The sequence below is a fragment of the Myotis yumanensis genome, unplaced genomic scaffold (genome assembly GCF_028538775.1).
Source record: "Myotis yumanensis isolate MYYU_CA2020_CCGP unplaced genomic scaffold, mMyoYum1.0.hap1 SCAF_22, whole genome shotgun sequence".
Classification (NCBI taxonomy): domain Eukaryota; kingdom Metazoa; phylum Chordata; class Mammalia; order Chiroptera; family Vespertilionidae; genus Myotis; species Myotis yumanensis.
The window spans coordinates 11,469,366-11,489,606 of record NW_027223773.1 but is presented as its reverse complement, the minus strand read 5'-3'; the positions used below and the strand labels follow the sequence as shown (position 1 = coordinate 11,489,606).

Sequence of the window (20,241 nt, the reverse complement as noted above, 5' to 3'; positions counted from 1 at the left end):
CTTTGGAGAAACGTATGGTTTTTGATCTTCCTTTCTCCATACAACTGTTGACTATCATCTTTAAATAGAGAACTATAAAATCAACCTAATGTTCAAAGTTGTGGTGGGTATATTCTGATGTAACTTGATTTCACCCTCTGCCTAACTTCCAGCTCCAATCTTAGAAATTTTCAGAAAAAAAATTATGGGAATTCAGATAGAAATTTCTGCAAATTGGCACTGAAACAAAAGGTTTATTTGCATAGCTGACTTTTGCTGTCAACTTTCCCCAAAGGCGATTTTGAGTAGATTTTTTCACACACACAAAAATCCTGTTTAAAAGTCTTAAGAAAGTGCATTTTGATTAAATCCAGTAGTTTTGGTCCTATAATTGAAACCACATATATTTTATTTATTTATTTTAAATATATTTTATTGATTTTTTACACAGAGGAAGGTAGAGAGATAGAGAGTTAGAAACATCGATGAGAGAGAAACACCGATCAGCTGCCTCCTGCACATCTCCCTCTGGGGATGTGCCCGAAACCCAGGTACATGCCCTTGACCGGAATCGAACCTGGGACCCTTCAGTCCGCAAGCCGACGCTCTATCCACTGAGCCAAACCGGATCCGGCAAAACCACATATATTTTAAATAAATACTTATACACAATAGCATGTAAAGAGGCACTGTAAGGCCAGTGTTATCAAAACCTTATCTTCATCTTATTCAAATATAACAGATCACTAAAAGCCTTAGAATTTATAAGGCATATGATAATCTTAAAATTCTTACTTCTTTAAAGAAATAGACGATTATCGGAAGTGCATAGACTTTATTTGGTACTTCTAGCAACATCTACAATGATACAACTGACCAGCAACAGCTTGCATAGTGCCCACCTGCATCCGTGTCTAAGACGATTTTTTCAATATGGTATTTTGCAAAGATAGAAAGTCAGGATTTCAAAGTATGGGTGAAATCTGTTTTATCATGAAATAAATTTAATACATTAGTATTTCTTCCATTTTCTATCAGAAAACAGCAAAATTACATTGTTAGGTATTTTATTTACACTGAAAACTTGGAAGACTCAACAAAGCATCGGTGAGTTTATCAACAGACCTAGGACCCCCCCTCCCCCCATCCCCACCTCCTTCTGGGTCCCTGTCCTTTAAAATGACACTTGTTATAAATTGAAATTATATACTTTTAAGCACCAGCTTGACAATTTAAAGTTTTCTTTCAGTTTTATAAAAGATTCCTGCTTTGAAAGGCAAAGTGAATGTAAAAATGTGAATGTAATCAAACAAATCACAATAGTTGTAATGTTTTTACAGCTACATTCCCTCATTTCATTTTGAATGAAATTTGCTTGTAGGCTCGAAACGAAATATTTTTCTTTTGTCTTGAAAAATCCCCTTAAAAAATTAACCATTTTTTTTTTGGAACTGTATAACTTTTTTTATTCAGTGTTTAAAATATGGTATGCAAATTGGTCCTTAGAGATGTTACATAAAGTCCAGCTTCTTGGATAGTTTGTTATATAAAACAATAAAACACCTCAAACTAGCACAAAATAGTACTGATGTTAACAGTCACGTATGTAGTAACACACCAGTGCCCCAGATTATCCTGTTCACGGTGCTTCCACTACAAACATACGACTGGGTTTGAAAACGTGATAAATTCCCATTCTTGACGTAAGAGTGGAAGCTCTCAAAGACCCTGTGAGTTCTGTATTTCGGAAACACCAACACTATTAAGGCACCACTTACTGAACAGACCCTTGGAAAGGAACCAGTATGCCTGCGTTGAAGAGCTAGTCAGTCATGTTGTAAGGCAGTCAAAAGGATCATGTTTTTCACTTTAAGGCTCTTGTTCCCTTAACTTTTGTTCTGTGCAGGCATTCGTCAGTGTAATTTAAATATTCCTCAAGTGGTCAATCACGGAAATCAAAGCCTTTATATAAAGCACATGCACATTTAGAACTAGGTAATGCCCCTCCCCCAACCAATTAAAGAAAGCTCTCATATATATATCTCATCCCTTTGGACAACTTCTTGTCAGAAGTTGTCCATTAAAAGGAATAGAAGTCACATGCTCTATAAAAGTTAGGTCAAGTCACGCCATACCAAATAGTCCATATTTAGAATAGTGCAACAAAATCATTTTTTCCTCGCTATTCATCAACTATACATAATATTTAAATTTTAATTTGGCTGGTATGGATTCTAAACAGTTTACATTGCAAATAAAGCCTAACAAGTAATTTAAACAGAAGTTTCCATTCAGTGTTTGTATTGATACACTATCCATCACTTATGTGGTGATAGTAATAAAATAGCAAGCCTTTAGCCTCAGTCACTATCCTTAATAATCCAAGTGTTCATTAAGCGAAACCAGCAGCAACATAGCTACCTTACTATTTATTTCTTTTGTGCAAGCACAGATTCTGATAATTTCTAAAACTACTAAAAGTTAAATGTATTTTAAAATTAAATATCGTCACGTATTTCTACAATTAGTATGACTCATGGTGCTGAACAGAAACAAAGGACAATCACTTTCGGTTCAGAAATAGCTTTTGTGTATTTTCATTGTATTTACAAAATTAATTATCATTGAAAATTATCAACTTAATTTCAGTAATAGAATTTTGTAATATAACTACTCTAGCTTATGCTTCTTTCTACCAATTTCCAATATAATTTGGTATGTTCAAGGTTTAGGGAAATGTGTCATTTATTATAATTTTATTCAGAATTTATGCTAAACTATATTAGTTTTTTCACAAAAAACATTACTGCAGGATTATTTTTAAAATTATCTTCATACGTTTTTAAAAATAAAGCTCACTAATTTTAAAAAAGGGTTTAAGGTAAATACAAGCCATTTAGAAAACTTTGTTTGCTACAAGCTTTGTGAAGTACTTAGACCAAAGATTTTGACAGTGGTCTCTATAATTATGCAAATATGAAGATTGAAACATACTATTTTCTGAAAGAGTATTCAGTTACTTATTTTTCGAAGAGTGCAAATATCTAATACAAAATGTATACAACATAACTTGATTTGGGGAGAATATATCAATATATTGTTCCAAGAGGCCTATCATTAATTTGAAAAAAAATATGGCCTGGATGGTGTGGGTTAGTGGTTGAGCGTCCCATAAACAAAAAGGCCAGGGTTCGATTCCTGGTCAGGGCACATGCCTGGGTTGTGGGCTCCATCCCCAATGGGGTGGGGGGCGGTATGCAAGAGGCAGCCCATCAATGATTCTCTTTCATCATTGATGTTTCCATCTCTCTCTCCTTTCCCTTCCTCTCTGAAAACTAATAAAAAAAAGAAAAAAATGATCTTAAACCTATTTACAACACAAAGCAATCTGCAAAAGATTCATCCCAAATCTAAATGCGGGTGATTTTTCTACCATTCATTTTATTACCCAGATAGAGCAAGACTAGAAAAAGAAATGACAAAAATGTCAGGAGTTTTTATAAGAAAAATAGAGGTATAACATGTAGTCTTCCTACAAAGAGATTAGGTAGTATCAGGGAAATAGTAAAGAAAATCCATACATTAAATGCAACTAATTCATAGCTTACCTTATCTTTTTTTCCTAATTGTTCCTTGAGCATGTTTACATTGAGGCTACATGACATTCTCCAGAGCAGTGGTTCTCAACCTGTGGGTCGCGACCTCTTTGGGGGTTGAATGACCCTTTCACAGGGGTCGCCTAAGACCATCGGAAAACACATATATAATTACATATTGTTTTTGTGATTAATCACTATGCTTTAATTACGTTCAATTTGTAACAATGAAAATACATCCTGCATATCAGATATTTACATTATGATTCATAACAGTAACAAAATTACAGTTATGAAGTAGCAACAAAAATAATTTTATGGTTGGGGGTCACCACAACCTGAGGAACTGTATTAAACGGTTGCGGCATTAGGAAGGTTGAGAACCACTGCTCTAGAGGATATTGCCTTAACTTAGTTCAAACCTGTGGTATACAAGAGTAGGATTTTTCAGTTTTGCTTATGGTACTTACTATAAGATTATCACCTCAAGAAATTCATACTTGTGGTGCAGTATCTTTAGGTACAATTATCTCAGTGGGTGATTCTGATTTTATCATTTAGATGTGGCTTTATTGTGCTTTGAATGAGCTCCTCACTTGTCAGATCAACTTTTTTCAGGAATTCTGCCTTAAAATTTCCAAAATAATTTGTTTTTGCAAAATCTCAGAAAATGAGAGGGGAAAAAGCCTCATAAAATGGTATTGTATCATTTGTAATGTCCCGATTATTTTAAAAGATGTTTGTAGCATCTCCTCATTTAGAGTTAGAGCTTGTTTTTCTAGGTCCATCTATGGGGGGAGAGGAGTGTTGTTGGACTTGGTATATTTCTTCTTTTTCTTGATCAGAGAATAATGAAAATTTTTCTTCCACATTTTCCCACTCAGAAGTTAAAAAAGAGCCTATTAAGCTATTTCCCTTGACCATTTTGTTTCAAAATACATATCCTATTAAGTTCTAATTTGTAGTGTAAGTCCTCATCCTAGCTTAAACTTTTATATAGATATTGATTTTCCTATGATCTAAGCATCAGATGTTACTCTGTAAAAATAGCAAAACTGAATCACATAGGTTAAATTGGGCACTACAGCACACAGTAAAAGCTTCCAGAGAGGTAACACTGAATCCCATTCCCTAGTATCTTCCTCAACAATATACCTATAAAAGTTACTAAACTAAATAACATATGACAGTTAATAGAATTTCCAAGAAATATCAACTAATAAGGAAGTATAGGACTTTAGCAATAGTTTTTGTTTTACTAATTAACTATATCACTTGAATACATTTTAATCACGAGGTAAAGGTTTTTTATTTTCCTATAGGAGTATATTATATAGCAACATAGGTTATTAAAAACATTGTGCTTGAGGATTACTATGAACAGAAGTATATGTTTATAATTTGGTTTTCTACTCTACAGCAATCATGTATACACATTATTTCCTAATACCTAAAATATAAAAGTCTTGAATAATTCTATTTTCACCCCTATTCTTGTCAGTTTTCCTATTTTGTGGGGATGTGAATACTGAAATGAAGATTTCTAGATCTAGTGCTCCAAAGCCACCCTTTCTTGAACCCCTGTTCCCTAACCTAAATTAAGAAAACAAACAAAAAAAACCCATCTTTTTACATTTCTAAGGTTTGGTCCAGCTCTCAAAATTCCAGGATTTGAAAATAAACTTACTTTCTGTGGTGGTTCTTTCTGTTTTTGTTTCTTTTCATTCATTCTTAAATTGTTCCCTAATCCATTTAATTCAACTTACAAGATATTTCTAATCTTACTTCTCTGATGGATTTCATATCAGCTCATGAATAGATCTGTCTAAAAACACTATAGGAATAGTATGTAACGGAAAGGAATACACTTTTATGCTACATTTCATTTCAATTAGGAATAAAAAGTGACATCATTTTATGATTTTTTAAATTAAGATTGGGTGTACTTAAAAAATTATGGAACACAATTCTATTAGGTTCTTTAAACGTCAAATTCATTCTGAACATAAAAGCTAATATGTTAAATCCAATGTGTGACAGAGGATTAAGACAAAATGACATCAGAAGCAATGTGGGTTTTTTTTGTGTGAGGATGCTACTAGTTTTGCTGACTAAAAAAATCTCAGGTAAATCACAACTGTAAGTTGCTGTAAGTTGCCTTGAAGCCTACACATCAGAGCCAGTATTATACATCAAATACATGTGACAGGAACATTTTCTTGTCACTCCTAGAGCCCAAATCTCCCCTGAAACAGAAGGACAATATCAACACAAGTTCTAACTCTACTATAAAGTCCCATAACCCCTGAACAAAATCTCTAAACCCCAAGCACATGAAATGCTACAATGAACATTTACTAGTCTGTCTTTTTACATAAGTGATGAGTTTATAAAAATCCCCATAAGTCCTCTATTACTACTTAAATACATAAAAATTGAAGTTTTATGGGTAAGCATAGACAACCATGTAATTATAAGGAAAGTTACTGGCATTTAAATAAGTTAAACCTCCCCACAAAGAAGAGGTTATTTGCTCAAGAAAATAATGCACTTTAGTGTAATGAAAAGAAGTTTAATATACACAATAAAATAGAAAAAAGTACTTTCTTACAAACTGGTTAGTGGTAATATGCTACTTAAAAATTGCCTTTCAAACCTGAAAGACCTAGCTTGCTTTATTGTTTTAATTTTATTCTACCAATAAGAATGTTTTGTCACAATGAATAACGAACAAAGAAATAGGCCACTGACATGCTTACAATTAGAATCCAGGTACAATTGGCTAAAAAAGTTAAAAAGTAATTAAAACAGTATTGATTTTACAGTTAGGAAAAAGCGAATCCAATTATAGTTGAGATTTGTCATTTTCAGATTATGAGTGGGGGAGTTAAATGCTTGAACCATTTTATGTTGTTTGCATTTAAGAGCATGAAGAAAAGAAAGTGCGACTAACTGCGGCTATGTTGTTACAACTCGGAGGAAATTGTCAAGTCACACCCTCAACTCACAGCAATAAAACGCAACAGAACACAACACCCACCGACTTCCTCAGGCGACACAAGCATTAGCGTCCTCAGCCCAGGGTGGCCTTTCTGTTGTGTTTCTGGTTAATGGTAATAATTCTTTAAGTGTAAATAAAACATGAGACAAAATCTCTTTTTACCGAATAAGAAAGCTATTTACGTGACCTTAGAAAACGCTTAGAGAAATCTGTAAAACTCATTATTTATCCCTTGGTCATGTCTGCTGTTTCACAGATGAGCTTTATATGCCATCACAGTTAATGGTCCAGTGCATTTAGAGTCGATGGACATTATCAAAGCTGTCCTTTCCCAATGAAAACATTTAAGAAAACTTTAAGCACTTTCCAAACAAGTGACATGATATAGAACTACTTACAAATTTGGCTCTGACTTCGTTTAAATACAAATGTGATTATTTACCAAAGCAAACCTGTGTGACTATGTTACAGGGTCTACCAGCTCTCTATCAGAGGGAGCTACAGTGAATTCCGAAGCTACTTCCCAGGAGCTAGGCTGATAGATAGGGCGAACTTTGGGCTTATCTTATTTTTCCTTTTTTTGGTTAGGTAAACTTTCCATTATACACATACTATGCCATCATCTTAATCTTTCACTGGATTAGGATTAGCTGGGAAGTAGCTGCGTATTTTTAGCGAGATCACTAATCGTGCTGGTGCTTATGGTTAGATCACATCCAACGTGAAATTGCGAATTACGTCCAGCGCTCCAGTGTCAAAGCCACACATATCCAACATGCCTCTGTCCTCTGGGTCTGCAATGGTGAAACCATTTGATGTCATTCCACAAACAATCAACTTAGCTGGAATGTTCATTTTCTGTAGGTAAAGATCAAAATACACATTTAAAAAAATTGTATAAAAGCAAAAGCAAATAACCTTCATAATTAACACTTTAAATTCTATCATAGATTTTCTTTTTTCACCCTCTCTACATAAAATCTGTCAAACTTTCAAGGCTCGATTGTGATTTTCAGACTAGACAATAAAATTTTGTCAACAACCTGTCTGAAATTCCTGCTTTTCTGTTCTACGTTACTTGTTCTGTGGGTCACAGAGCACCTTCCTGAGCAACCTGAGGACTCTACACTTATCAAACCTGTCAGGATATTCAGGGGGTGAAGCTATTTTTACCAACATATTAAACACTGGACAGTGTGTGTGGAGGTGGAATTAATATAAGGAGATATTTCACCAGGATTATTAACTTTGCTAATTATAATACATACTTTTTACATGAAAGAATTTATTCTCTACAGCTATGGCTTGTTAAAGTAGTTGAGTTTCTGAGATAACCCAACCATCAATCAGTGTCAGAAATTGTAATGGGCTCTTAAGGAACTTACGTAGTGTATTTATTGTGACAACCCTAAAGGTAAGCATGTATCAGAGTTCAATAATACGCTCAGGTCCATAGGCAGTAAGAGAATGACCAGGACTCAGAACCCGGGCTATCCTGACTCCAAATTCTGTTCTCTCACTTGTTGGTCTCCAACTTAAGGGCTTGTAAAGCATAATCCCAACAGAATTTCTGATTCAGCAGGTCTCCCACGGGGTCCCAGGATTTGCATTTGTAACATGGTGTTAGGTAATGCTGGTAGGGAAACCACACTTTGAGACCCACTGCTCTTCGAGTTTTATTTCTACTGCCAGTCACACTAGCTACACTTCAAGAGCTCAACAGTCCACGTGACTAGCAGCTACCATGTGGATATAGAACATTTCACTCATTTCAGAAAGCACAATTGGAGAGCACAGATTAGAACCCAGAAATATCCATGTAACTTAAACCATAGACTATAGCTTTAACTTTATGTAGTCCTTTAACAAAAATCATAAATGACACCTTAATATTTCAAGGAACACACTGAAATATTAAAAAATACCACTGATAAAGGATATTCTTAGTAATGTATAGAATTGGAACTGGTGGAAATATATTATATAGGTGTAGCCAATACTTTTCAAGTACTGCTGAGTTCATTAATGATGTTGTATACATTCATAGCTTGTTTTTGGAAAAGCAGAGTGAATGCTTGAGAACTCAGACTTTTATGGGGTGAGAGAGTATCAGAATTTGTGTTACCTTCCGATACTGCCTCAGAGCGACAGCAGGGTGGACACTTCCAGCAAAGGTCTCGTTATCCGTGAACACAATGAAGACATCAGCAGCTGTATTTGTCTTTTGTGCCCAGATCATTGGAAGAGAGCAATCAGTTCCACCTGCTGGGATCTAACTCAGAACAAAAAATGAGTAAGAATAAAAGACAGCTTCCATAATCTTCTATATATATAAAAGGCTAAGCTGACTCGCGCATGCATAATACATATAAAGCTCTCGCTGGCGCCAATCACACACACAGTTTTGAACTGTCATTGTCGATCGTGAATTTGGTTGACACTTCTATTACAGAGAAAGGACAAGTAATGATATTAAAATATTTCTTCTAATTAATTTCCCTTCAATGTTTACGATTCCATGTACCAAGACACTAGTGAAATAATGAAATACCTAAAAGTACTATTTTTTACATTATCATTGTATTTTGAGCCAATACATAGGCCTTCCCAAAGCCTATATATTTATTTCATGCTCATGAAAAAATTGAGATCAAACAATTTGTTCTCACAAATGCATTAATATCACGCACGACAGCAATAACAATGATTATACAGTATAAACTAATAAAATAGTTTGTTACCTGACTCATAGCCATTAAAACCTGTTGTAAACTCATATCTGTAGTTACTGGACATCGAACCATCTCATCTGAAAAAGCAACTATGTGAGACTCTTTTTCTGTTCGTGAGACAACCTGAAAAATTCAATGGTAGTAACTTTCAGGAGACTTGGGAGAAATAAACACATACTTGAAGTTCATAAAACGTCACCTTTAAAGGAAACACACTATGATGCCTATTTTAAACTCCTTTTAACAACAACCCTCTGAAGCAGATAGAATATATTCTTTTCATTTTATTAAATAGGAATACAGCCACAGAGGAGGAATTAAGAAGCTCATCCATGATTCATTTAACAGCTATCTAGTGACAGGCAGGTGGAAACCGAAGTCTCCTGACTACTGTTAACCAGTTTCTGATCTTTGCACTTCTATATATATTAATAGTTTCCTAAACATTGTCTACTTCCTCAAACATATTATATCCGGGGGACCTGAGACTGCACCTCCCACCCAGCAGGGCTTGATGGGGAACCTGAGGCTGCGCCCCCTGCCTGGTGCCAGGCCAGGGGACTTGAGGCTGTGCCCCGCCCAGCAGGGCTTGATGGGGGTGGGGCCAACTGGGTCTGGGTCTCGCATGATTTCAAGGTGCACGCGGGTGGGCGGGGACTTGACTCTGGGTCCTGTGGCGTGCCCCAGACTCTGACAGGAGGAAGATTTTCATACACATTTTACTAATTTTCTTTCATCTCTGACACTTCTATTACAGAGAAAGGGCAAATAGCAGTATTAAAATATCTCCTCTAATTAATCCCCTTTTAATGTGCACGAATTTCGTGCACCGGGCCACTAGTATGAAATAAAACTGTCAAATATGTCAAATTGACAAAAAGAAATGGAAACCTAATCCTTGAGCCTATTTATTTAGGTCTACAGTTCTTCCCCACAGCAAACATGTTCTTAGGGTGGCAGACACGGTAAACTGCCTCTGTTCTCACCATGCACATCGCAGCGGCAACGGTGCTGGCGTTGAGGACACTACCCAAAACTCTCTGGTTCATAGAAGCACTGACGTCAACAGCCAGCAAGAAACGCTTCCCGGTTGGCTCAACTGTCTATAGAGAGAAAACAAATGAGATAATCATTAAAATTAATCATAGAAATTCTAAGATTAAATTTTAAATCATTAAGTACATTCACAATGTTACGTAACCACCATTTCCAAAACTTTCTCATTATTTCAAACAAAATCTGTACCTACTAAATAACTCCCTCCCTCTAGCCCCTGACAACAACTTTTTTACTTTCTGTCTCTATGAATTTACCTACTAAGTACCTCATTTAAGGTAAATAATATAACACTTGACCTTTTGTGTCTGGTTTATTTCACTTAGCACCATGTTTTCAAGGTTCATCCATGTAGCATGTTTCTATTTCCATTCCCTTTGTAAGGCTGAGTAGGGCCATATTTTGTTTATCCATTCACCTGTTGATGCACACTTGGGCTGTTTTTACCTGAATAATGCTCCTATGAATACTCGTGTACAAGTATCTGAGTCCCTTTTCAATTCTTTTGGGTATATATGTAAATGGTAGAATGGCTGGATGGTATGGCAATTCAACATTTCACTTTCAGAGGAACACCAAGCTTTTCCACAGGGCTGTACCAGCAATAGGCTAGTTTGAATTCTTGCTTGTTATTTCTGCCTTTTGATACGAGCCACCCAACAAGTGTGAGGTGGTATCTCATTGTGGTTTTGAGCTGCATTCCCCCAATGACTCATGATGCCGACCATCTTTTTATGTGCTTATTGGCCGTCTGTATATCTCTGACCATTTTTGAATTGGGTTCTTTGTATTTTTACTGTTGAGTTGTCTTTGTTTTATATATATTCCGAACATCAAAACAATATCAGATATATCATCTGCAAATAGTTTCTCCTATTCTGTAGGTTATCTTTTCACTCTCTTGCTAGTATCCTTCGATGCACAAAAGATTTATATTTTGATGAAGGTCCAATTTATCTTTTTCTTTTGTTGCCCATGCTTTTGGTATCATATCTAAGAAACTATTACCAAGTCCAATATTATGAAGCATTTACTTTTTTTTTTTTTAAATATACTTTATTGATTTTTTACAAAGAGGAATGGAGAGAGATAGAGAGTTAGAAACATCGATGAGAGAGAAACATTGATCAGCTGCCTCCTGCACATCTCCCACTGGGGATGTGCCTGCAACCCAGGTACATGCCCTTGACCGGAATCGAACCTGGGACCTTTCAGTCCGCAGGCCGACGCTCTATCCACTGAGCCAAACCGGCTTTGGCTACTTTTTTTTTTAAAGAAGTTTATATTTTATAGTTTTAGCACTTAAATATAGGTCTGACCCACTTTAATTTCTTTATATGGTATAAAGTAATGGTTCCATTTTATTCTTTTGCATGTGGATATCAAGTTTTCCCATCACCATTTATATACTATTCCCCATTGAACTGTTCTGATACTTGTGTCAAAAATCAATTGACCATATAAACTACACTATAAGAAATATAGTAATCCTATCTAATAAAAGACAAAAAGGGTAATTAACTGTACCTCTGCTACGCTTCCCATTGGCTAATCAGCGAGATATGCAAATTAACTGCCAACAAAGATGGCGGCTGGCAGCCACACAGCTGAAGCAAGCAGGAAGTTTTCTTGCTCCAGTGATGGAGGAAGCCAAGGTTCCCCGCCTGCCACGGCCTGCTCTAAGCTCCGAAAGCAACAGCTCCAAAAGCAACAAAGTTTCAATTATAGAAGCTAAACAAACCCCAGATACCTGCTTTCAGCCAGCCATAGCCTCAGAGCTGGGAGCGCCAGTGACGGCAACAGAGTTTCAATTATAGAAGGTAAATAAATCCCAGAATTAAAAAAAAAAAAGAAAAAAAGGAGAGGCTGGGAGTTTCAGTCCCCCGCCAGCCTGAAAATGGCCCTCAGCCCCTCACCCAGACTGGCCAGGCATCCCAGTGGGGACCCCCACCCTGAAGGGGGTGTGGCCAGCCTGAAAACAGCCATCAGCCCCTCATCCAGGTTGGCCAGGTACTCCAGTGGGGACCCCACCCCGAAGGGGGTGTGACCAGCTGCAAACAGCCATCAGCCCCTCACCCAGGCTGGCCAGGCACCCAAGCGGGACCCCCACCCTGATCCGGGACACCCTTCAGGACAAACCAGCCGGCCGCTACCCGTGCACCAGACCTCTATCCTATTTAGTAAAAGAGTAATATGCAAACTGACCCTAACAGCAGAAAGACTGGGAATGACTGGTCACTATGACACACACTGACCACCAGGGGGCATACGCTCAATGTAAGAGCTGCCCTCTGATGGTCAGTGGGCTCCCACATGGGGGAGCTCTGCTCAGTCACAAGCCAGGCTGATGGCTGCCAGTACAGCGGTGGTGGTGGGAGCCTCTCCTGCCTCCTCAGCAGCGCTAAGGATGTCCGACTGCAGCTTAGGTCTGCTCCCTGCTGGCAAGTGGACATGTTTTCTTAGCCTTTGGATACTACTGATTTTTGCCTACGGGTTTTGTATCCTGCAACTTTGCGGAGTTTGTTAGCTCTAGTAGTTTCTTACGGATTATTTAAGGCTTCTTTACATTTAAGATCGTGTCACCTGAGAACAGAGATAATTTTTATTGATTTCTAATTTGGATGTCTTTTGTTTTTTCTTGCCTAACTTTTAGAATTTTCAGTACTTTGTGGAACTGAAATGGAAAAGTGAGCATTCTTCTCACAGGAACAAATGAGTAATCAAAATATTTAAACAATTAATAGCTTTAAAATGTGTTTTTACACAAGACACCAAGTCCTACCTGTGTCATTTGTTTTAAAACAAAAATCAAAACATCACCTTAAATGTTTTGTAAAAAGCAGCATCCAAAGCTTTCAAAATGTCTTCGTCAGGACGCCACTTCAGTTTTCCTCTGAGCCCATGCCCAGTTTTGTAAGTCTCCAACGCGATTAAAACATGAAATGGATGTACACGAGCCTGGAAACAAGATGAAGACAGAGAGTAAGTGAAACTTCAAATGAAAAGAGCAATTATGTGCCTTAGGTATTTGTTATTGAGAGAATGTATTTCATAAAGAAAAGAGAAAAACAAGGACATATTAATCTTAACTTTCAGAGTCAAAATGCAACTTGGTATGATAAATCTCAGAACACCTAAAGCATATGCTGATGGCATTTCCAAAATTTAGGAGCAACTTTTCCAATCAGTAGAAGCTAATAAAGGGAATGCTTACCTTTTTCAATAGTTTCTCATTACACAATTTTTCACACACTAAAGATACTTCTGAATTTCCTGGTTCAAGCACTGAGTTAGCAGTCATCTTTCCTAGATTTCTTAGTAATGCAGTTAGAGGCATTTCTTGTAACAAAGCCTTCCATACCTATTGCAATAACAGGCAGAAACATAGAAAATGATGAATCAGCAAAACATACCTGTACCAATAATAATATTAATATATTCTCTAAGACTTTCTTTGGGGGTTCAGATCAATTTCAAAGTAAAAATTTGTGCAAAATGGTCAAAGTCTTAGCAAATAAACTAACTTGTTCTTGAACACTATTGAATGCAACTACCTGTGGGCACTGTTAGGTGTTTTTCTTTAAAGAATATATAGGTACCCATAGTTTATCTTTTTCTTTCTTTTTTTAAATATATATTTTATTGATTTTTTACAGAGAGGAAGGGAGAGGGATAGAGAGTTTGAAACATCAATGAGAGAGAAACATCGATCAGCTGCCTCTTGCACACTCCCTCCTGGGGTTGTGCCCGCAACCAAGGTACATGCCCTTGACCGGAATCGAACCTGGGACCCTTCAGTCCGCAGGCCGACGTTCTATCCACTGAGCCAAACCGGTTAGGGCTATCTTTTTCATACATACCATACATCACTGTTTAACCACATGATGTAACATAGTACACTTTACTTACCTCTCTAGACTTCAAGTGATTTGTCAGAAGTTGTTCCCTAACCAACCTGTGCTCTTCTATCAGATGAATGACTTCCAGCTCATCTTTTGTGCGCTTCACCTTCTCCACAGCCTCCAGATACTTTAATAGTTTTTCAGTCTCCGCAGAAAGTGCTTTTTCTTTATACAACTCCTGGACCTCCTTCCAGCCCTTTGTAATGTATTTGGTCACAATAGCAAGTCCTTTAACAAAATAGAGAATTGAAAAGGCAGGTAGGATTAGTAGGTAAAAGACCGAACATGTTTATGTAAAGGCATTATATGAAAGGCTTAAGTAGATACCCAGGAATGAACTTCTTTCATCTGTGATGCTATTATGCATGATATAACAAACATTTAATCAAACAGAATTAGTTAATTTTGCTTATTCGATCACTGCTTCAATAGGAAACTTTGGAGAAAGAAAAACTCCTAGCCTGGCTGGTGTTGCTCAGTGGTTGACCTATGAACCAGAAGGTCACAGTTTGATTCCCGGTCAGGCCACATGCCCGGTTTCAGGCTCAATCCCCAGTGGGGGATGTGCAGGAGGCAGTCAATCAGTGATTCTCTCTCATCATTGAAGTTTCTATCTCTTGCCCCCTCTCCATTCCTCTCTGAAATCAATTTAAAATATATATGTACATTTAAAAAACTCCTATATTTTCATTTCATTAGCGTTTTATTTTTGGAGACATCAGCATTAGAAACTTTGGTAGATAGGGCCAGACTTAGGTCCATAATCTCAGAACACCTCTGAAAAGTACTGATCTATTTCATTTAATTTCATACTCAATTGTCTCTTTTAGCTGATGATTATGCATGTATGAATAATAGAGATAAGTCGATGTGGACAGGTAGGTAACTTAAAATTTTTTAATAGCTGAGAAAGTATTATAGGCTAAATATTAAAAAGAGGAAAGTAATGTGTTTCCTACTACAATTTCTTTTAATAGTTGAAATGAGCTTTGGATTGGGGAGGGCGAGGAAACTTGGGTTGTAACCTACGCTCTGCCAATAAATGGTGTGATTATTCTAAGCACTACATTCCAGTTCTGCAAAAAGGTGGGGAAAGGAATGGAATTATCAAATTCTAAGGTCTATGGGGGAAAGGTGGGTAAAATGAATAGGCCATGTGATGTAATAAAGTGTGGTTAGGACTGGGGTGAACTAAAAAATATGCCCTGACAAATATTTTAGCTAAGTATTTGCTTAGTGCTGCCAAAAAACATATATTTTTCAAAAGAAACAGGAACATGGACTTTTGTGTGATGTCTTCTGCTTTATGATGTTGGTACACATCAGGAACATCCATGATCACATTTAGTCACCAGGAGGGTCACTCCCCCTCTTCCCTTTTTCATAGGTGAAGATGCAGGAACTCAGAAAGGTTACGTTACGTGGCTCCAGGACACAAAGCAATGGGCAGAACTGAAATCTGAACGTATGTGAGTGGCCGTCTTTTCAACTTTCACTTCTGGTGTTAAAAAAAAAGTAAAAATTTTGGGCATGTTGATTTTTCTGGAAGTTCACACTTGATTCTTGACCGAAATTTTTTATTTCCTTCTAAGAAAGACTAAGTAATTATTGTAGATCCAACTAACTTCTCAAAAACCTCTTCCGACAGACATAGAAAACTGGCCCAAGTTACCATGTTCCCTGGCTGACTGCTTGGAGACAATTAATATCCTGAATTGTTAAGTTCAGAGCACTAGTTCAGGCGGCCTTAGGTTCCACAGAACATGTGTCCTAGGAAGGCAGGGGGGGGGGAAAATGAGAAGGGGCTAGAGAGCCGGGCTATCTGCCACCTACTGGCTATGAGCATTCTGCTAACGACTTTAACACATCCAGGCTGCTTTCATAGTCCATCATCATTTGGATGAGTTTTCGTTAGCATGGTGACACTTTAACATGGAGATCTGTCATTTGGTTCTTGATTACTAATGTCTGGATTGCCTGTGGTAGGTGTTTCCAGATTGGCCTTAAACATATTTGAATTAATATGTTTTGAGAATGAAAGGCTATTCCTAGAAATTACACAACTGTCTTATGTCAAAATAAATTTGTTATTTATTCAATATCTGCACCCATTCTCCCCCAAAAGATGCCATGCTTACCTTCACTGGAGGGTTTAAGATGTGACAATCTCAACAGATCTTTGTGAGACCAGCCATTTCTTTGTTTGTATTTTGTAACTGCCAGAGCGAGGGCCATACCGCCTTTCCCATTGTACCAGTCTGCTATAGCCTTCCGGAGGGCACGGCCCCACATGCCACATTTCATGCTTTCCCTCAGATCTTTCTTAAACTGGATAAATGTGAAGAGATGTGTGGGAATGCGACAAACTTCAGCAACAGCTTTAAATGCCGCCTGCTTTGTGCTTATGTCGGAACACTGGGAACAAATGGCCAGTGCAAAGAGCATGGGCTCCTGCTTGGCGGTTCTGCCTTCTTGACTGAATGACTTGATTTCCTGGATCACTTCACATCCTCTGCCATCTTCAATCAATCTAATTAAAGCTTCGGCATTTTCAAGGCCCAACTTCTGTTCTTTGATATAGTAAGTCCCACCTTCAGAACCAAAACACAAGAAGCGGTGGAGGCGATTCAAGTCAGTGACTTGCCATACATATCCATCTTCAGAATTGGCTATCTGCTTCTCATTTAGGGGTTGCAGTTGGTTCACTGAGTCCTCCATTTTTCTGTCTTTTAGGAAACCTAACAAAAAGCAAAACACTTATTAATCTATGCTTATTGAAATCTGCCATGAGATCTTTTGATATAAAAATATTTTTAATAATGTATTTCTTATTGATTTTAGAGAGGAAGGGAGAGGGAGGTAGAAACATCAATGCTGAAAGAGAATCACTGATTGGCTGCCTCTTGTACGCCCCTACCAGGGATCGAGCTCCGCAACCCAGGCATGTGCCTTTACTGGGAATTGAACCCTGACTGTGACTTCCTGGTTCGTAGGCCGACACTCAGCCACTGAGCCACATCAGCTGGGCATAAAAATACTTAAGCTCAGTAAGTGGTACTATGATAACCAGAAGTAACAACTAAGAAGTCACATTTCTGAGTTATAATTTGTTGCTTCAGAGACTCAGCAGGCAGCTCAGCAGGGGGTCTGGAGTCCCATATGGAGAATCAAAGGGGTAGCAGGGCAGTTACAGTAGCTGACGCTAAGAAAGATCTTAGGACCTTTATTCCCTCAATAACTCGGCAGACGTTGTTGGTTAAATAACCCATTTCTGTTCCTCACCTATCCCTACCCCTGAATACTCAAGTGTTGTAAATCCAGATGAATAATAATAATAAAAAAGTTAATTCTTCAGTGGGTTGGCCTGATTTATCCAGTGCTCTTAAAGCACATCACTTCAAAGGATTTATACAACTACAGGTGTATTAAACTTCTCGAAGTTAAACTTTTTGGAAGAAATTAAGCAGATTGCAACAATATTAATAGCATGCCACAACTTGAAATTGGTTGTGGATATTTTAGACACTGCCCTCTTCTCTTTCTTAGTTGCTTAACTTTGAATGCAGTCAGTGGACGCTAGTAACACACAGTATGTAACAGCACTTCTTTCTGCTTCGTACTCATTAGAAGTTATAGCATCTTTTAACAGTACTAATAATATATTACTCCTACAGATTCTTACATAGTCAAGGTTCACATTTGAATTCTTTCCCACGTCTCTTAATCATGTTATTTGAAAATGCTACCTTTCGCCCCAGAGATCAAACTCATTCTTTTGTAAGAGCTTAACTTACACTTATGAAAGAAAGTGTGCAGGACAGCTCATAAAAACCCAATACTGCAAAAACTGGGGCCACATATTCAAAGGACTGTATCATCCAGACTGGGAATGGGCAGGAGTGGATCGAGTCAAGCATCCGCCCTGAAGGCGCGCACCTTCAGCCTGTGGTACAGGCTTAGTACTGCCAGATCCTTTAATTTTTCTCAAAAGCCTAGAAATCTGGATTTTTAAAACGAACTCTTAGGATTAAATTTTAACAACGAAAGTAAAGAAATCCTAACCCCCTTTTCAGATTATTTGCAGGTTATATCAAGAGCTAAATTTTCGGTCTGGTCTTTCTTCAAGAGACACCATGTGAATGAGGTTAGGTTTCAAATACCTGTAAGTTTTGATTTCATTTATTTAGCACAGAAAACACTCTCAAGTTCACCGTAATATTACCGATTAAAAAAGACGACAAATGACCAACACCTTTGGGTCCTGGTGACACTGTGCGTAGGTGTGGCCTCTAAGGCTGTAAGGCTACCCCTGAGCCTTACACATCCTCCCATTTGAGTACAATGAACTGGGCAAAAGGAACTGAGGCCCCAGCTGGAGGGAGGCTCCCAGAGACAAACCTCAAGAAAGTTCCCGTTAAAAAAAAAACATCAGTTGATACAAAGTTTCGCTTCTATTCCACATTATACCCATCTTATCTTAATATAAAAGCTATTCTGTTGTTCTGGTAAAATTTATCGTTTTATTTTGTGGCTTCACATAGGGCAACGCTCACTATGTAACTCCAGGGCACAGGTCACCTGTTTGATTAGCAAAGAACCAGTCTTAGGCACTAAAACATTTTTTTTTTCCCCTGGAAGCTAAAGGCCCTTCTTAGAACTCAAGAGGTTTAAGGAATGATGCACAAATATACTTAAAAAATACGTTTAAAAAAATGTTTCAATTTCAGCTGCCATTCAATATTGTGCACAGCACGGTGGTTAGACAACCATATACTTTACAAAGCGTCCCCCGATATTTCTACAGCCGCCTAAAACCATACGGCGCTATTGCAGTATCACTGACTACAGTCCCTGTGCATAAATAAAATAGACTCAGGACTTTCGAGCATTCTGCAAGAGCCTGTCGAATGAAGGCCATGCGGGGCTTAACTCATCACGGAATCTTTGAGATCACTTCCTCGGAGGCGTCCCCTTGTCTCCTCCAGCGGTTCTCAACCTGGGGGTCGCCTAAGACCATCGGAAAACACATATTGCATATATAATTACATATTGCTTTTGTGATTAATCACTATGCTGTAATTATGTTCAATTTGTAACAATGAAAATACATCCTGCATGTCAGATATTTACATTCCGATTCATAACAGTAGCAACATTACAGTTATGAAGTAGCAACGAAAATAATGTTATGGTTGGGGGTCCCCACAACATGAGGAACTGTACTAAAGGGTCGCGGCATTAGGAAGGTTGAGAACCACTAGTCCATCATCCCCCCGCTCCCACCCCCGACTGCAGGGCACAGCTTCCTCCCCACGAAGATCTTTCTTCCCGAACCCAGATCCCGGCAACGCCTCTGGGCAGAGGCCGCGGGAGGAGCGAGAAGAGGGGGTGGGGTGGGGGTAGGAGTCGGAGGAGGAAGGCGGGCCCTGCGGACGCCGGCCTGCGAGAGCACCCGAAGGGGCCGCCCGGGGGCGCAAGGCCCGGCCGAGCCAGAACGTCCCCGCCGCGGTACCGGGTCCGCTCGGCGGCCTGGGCGGGGCGCGGGGACGGGGACGGCGACGCGTCGGCTCGGACTAAGCCGCGGAGATGCGGGGTGAGGCTCCTGGAGGTCCAGCCGGAGCCCGCGCGCCCTCGGGGCCGCCCGGACCGCACAAAGGGCCCCCGCCGGCCTCCCGCCGTTTCCTCACCTGTGCTCGGCGGCCGGCCCTCCGTCCGCAGCGCCACTGGGCGAGCCCTGCGCCGCACGGGGAAACGAAAAGACGCGGCGGCCTAATGGTCAACGCCTGCTCAGACCGCACGCCGCCGCCGGGCCTCCAAGTCCGGCTCCCGGGAGTGGCCCCGCCCTCTCGTCTGCCCGCCCTCGCTGCGGATTGGCGAGAATCCCGGATGTGGCCTCCTCCGGCGCTGGGGCCCCGCCTCTTCCGGTTCCGTTCCGGGTCCTGCGCGGCCTGGAGGAGAAAGTCGCTGGCTCTCGG

The 20,241-nt window shown here is 39.0% G+C and overlaps 1 protein-coding gene across 2 annotated transcripts; it reads right to left on the bottom strand.

The window, feature by feature from the left end:
• Positions 1-436: 436 nt before the first annotated feature.
• RO60 (Ro60, Y RNA binding protein) lies at positions 437-20,106 on the bottom strand. Of its 2 annotated transcripts, XR_011469344.1 has the most exons (10): positions 19,954-20,106; positions 16,405-17,004; positions 14,274-14,494; positions 13,579-13,725; positions 13,185-13,322; positions 10,295-10,411; positions 9,318-9,431; positions 8,702-8,848; positions 1,758-7,434; positions 437-962 (listed from the first exon to the last, which is right to left on the bottom strand). XR_011469344.1 is itself a non-coding variant. In XM_070401334.1 (9 exons), the coding sequence occupies exons 2-9, from the start codon at positions 16,982-16,984 to the stop codon at positions 7,282-7,284; spliced, it is 1,617 nt and encodes a 538-aa protein (XP_070257435.1). In that variant the 5' UTR covers positions 16,985-17,004; positions 19,954-20,106; the 3' UTR covers positions 437-7,281. The 2 variants fall into 2 exon arrangements, 1 of the variants encoding a protein (XP_070257435.1); XM_070401334.1 differs by having other exon boundaries at positions 437-7,434.
• Between the last annotated feature and the right edge of the window lie 135 nt (positions 20,107-20,241).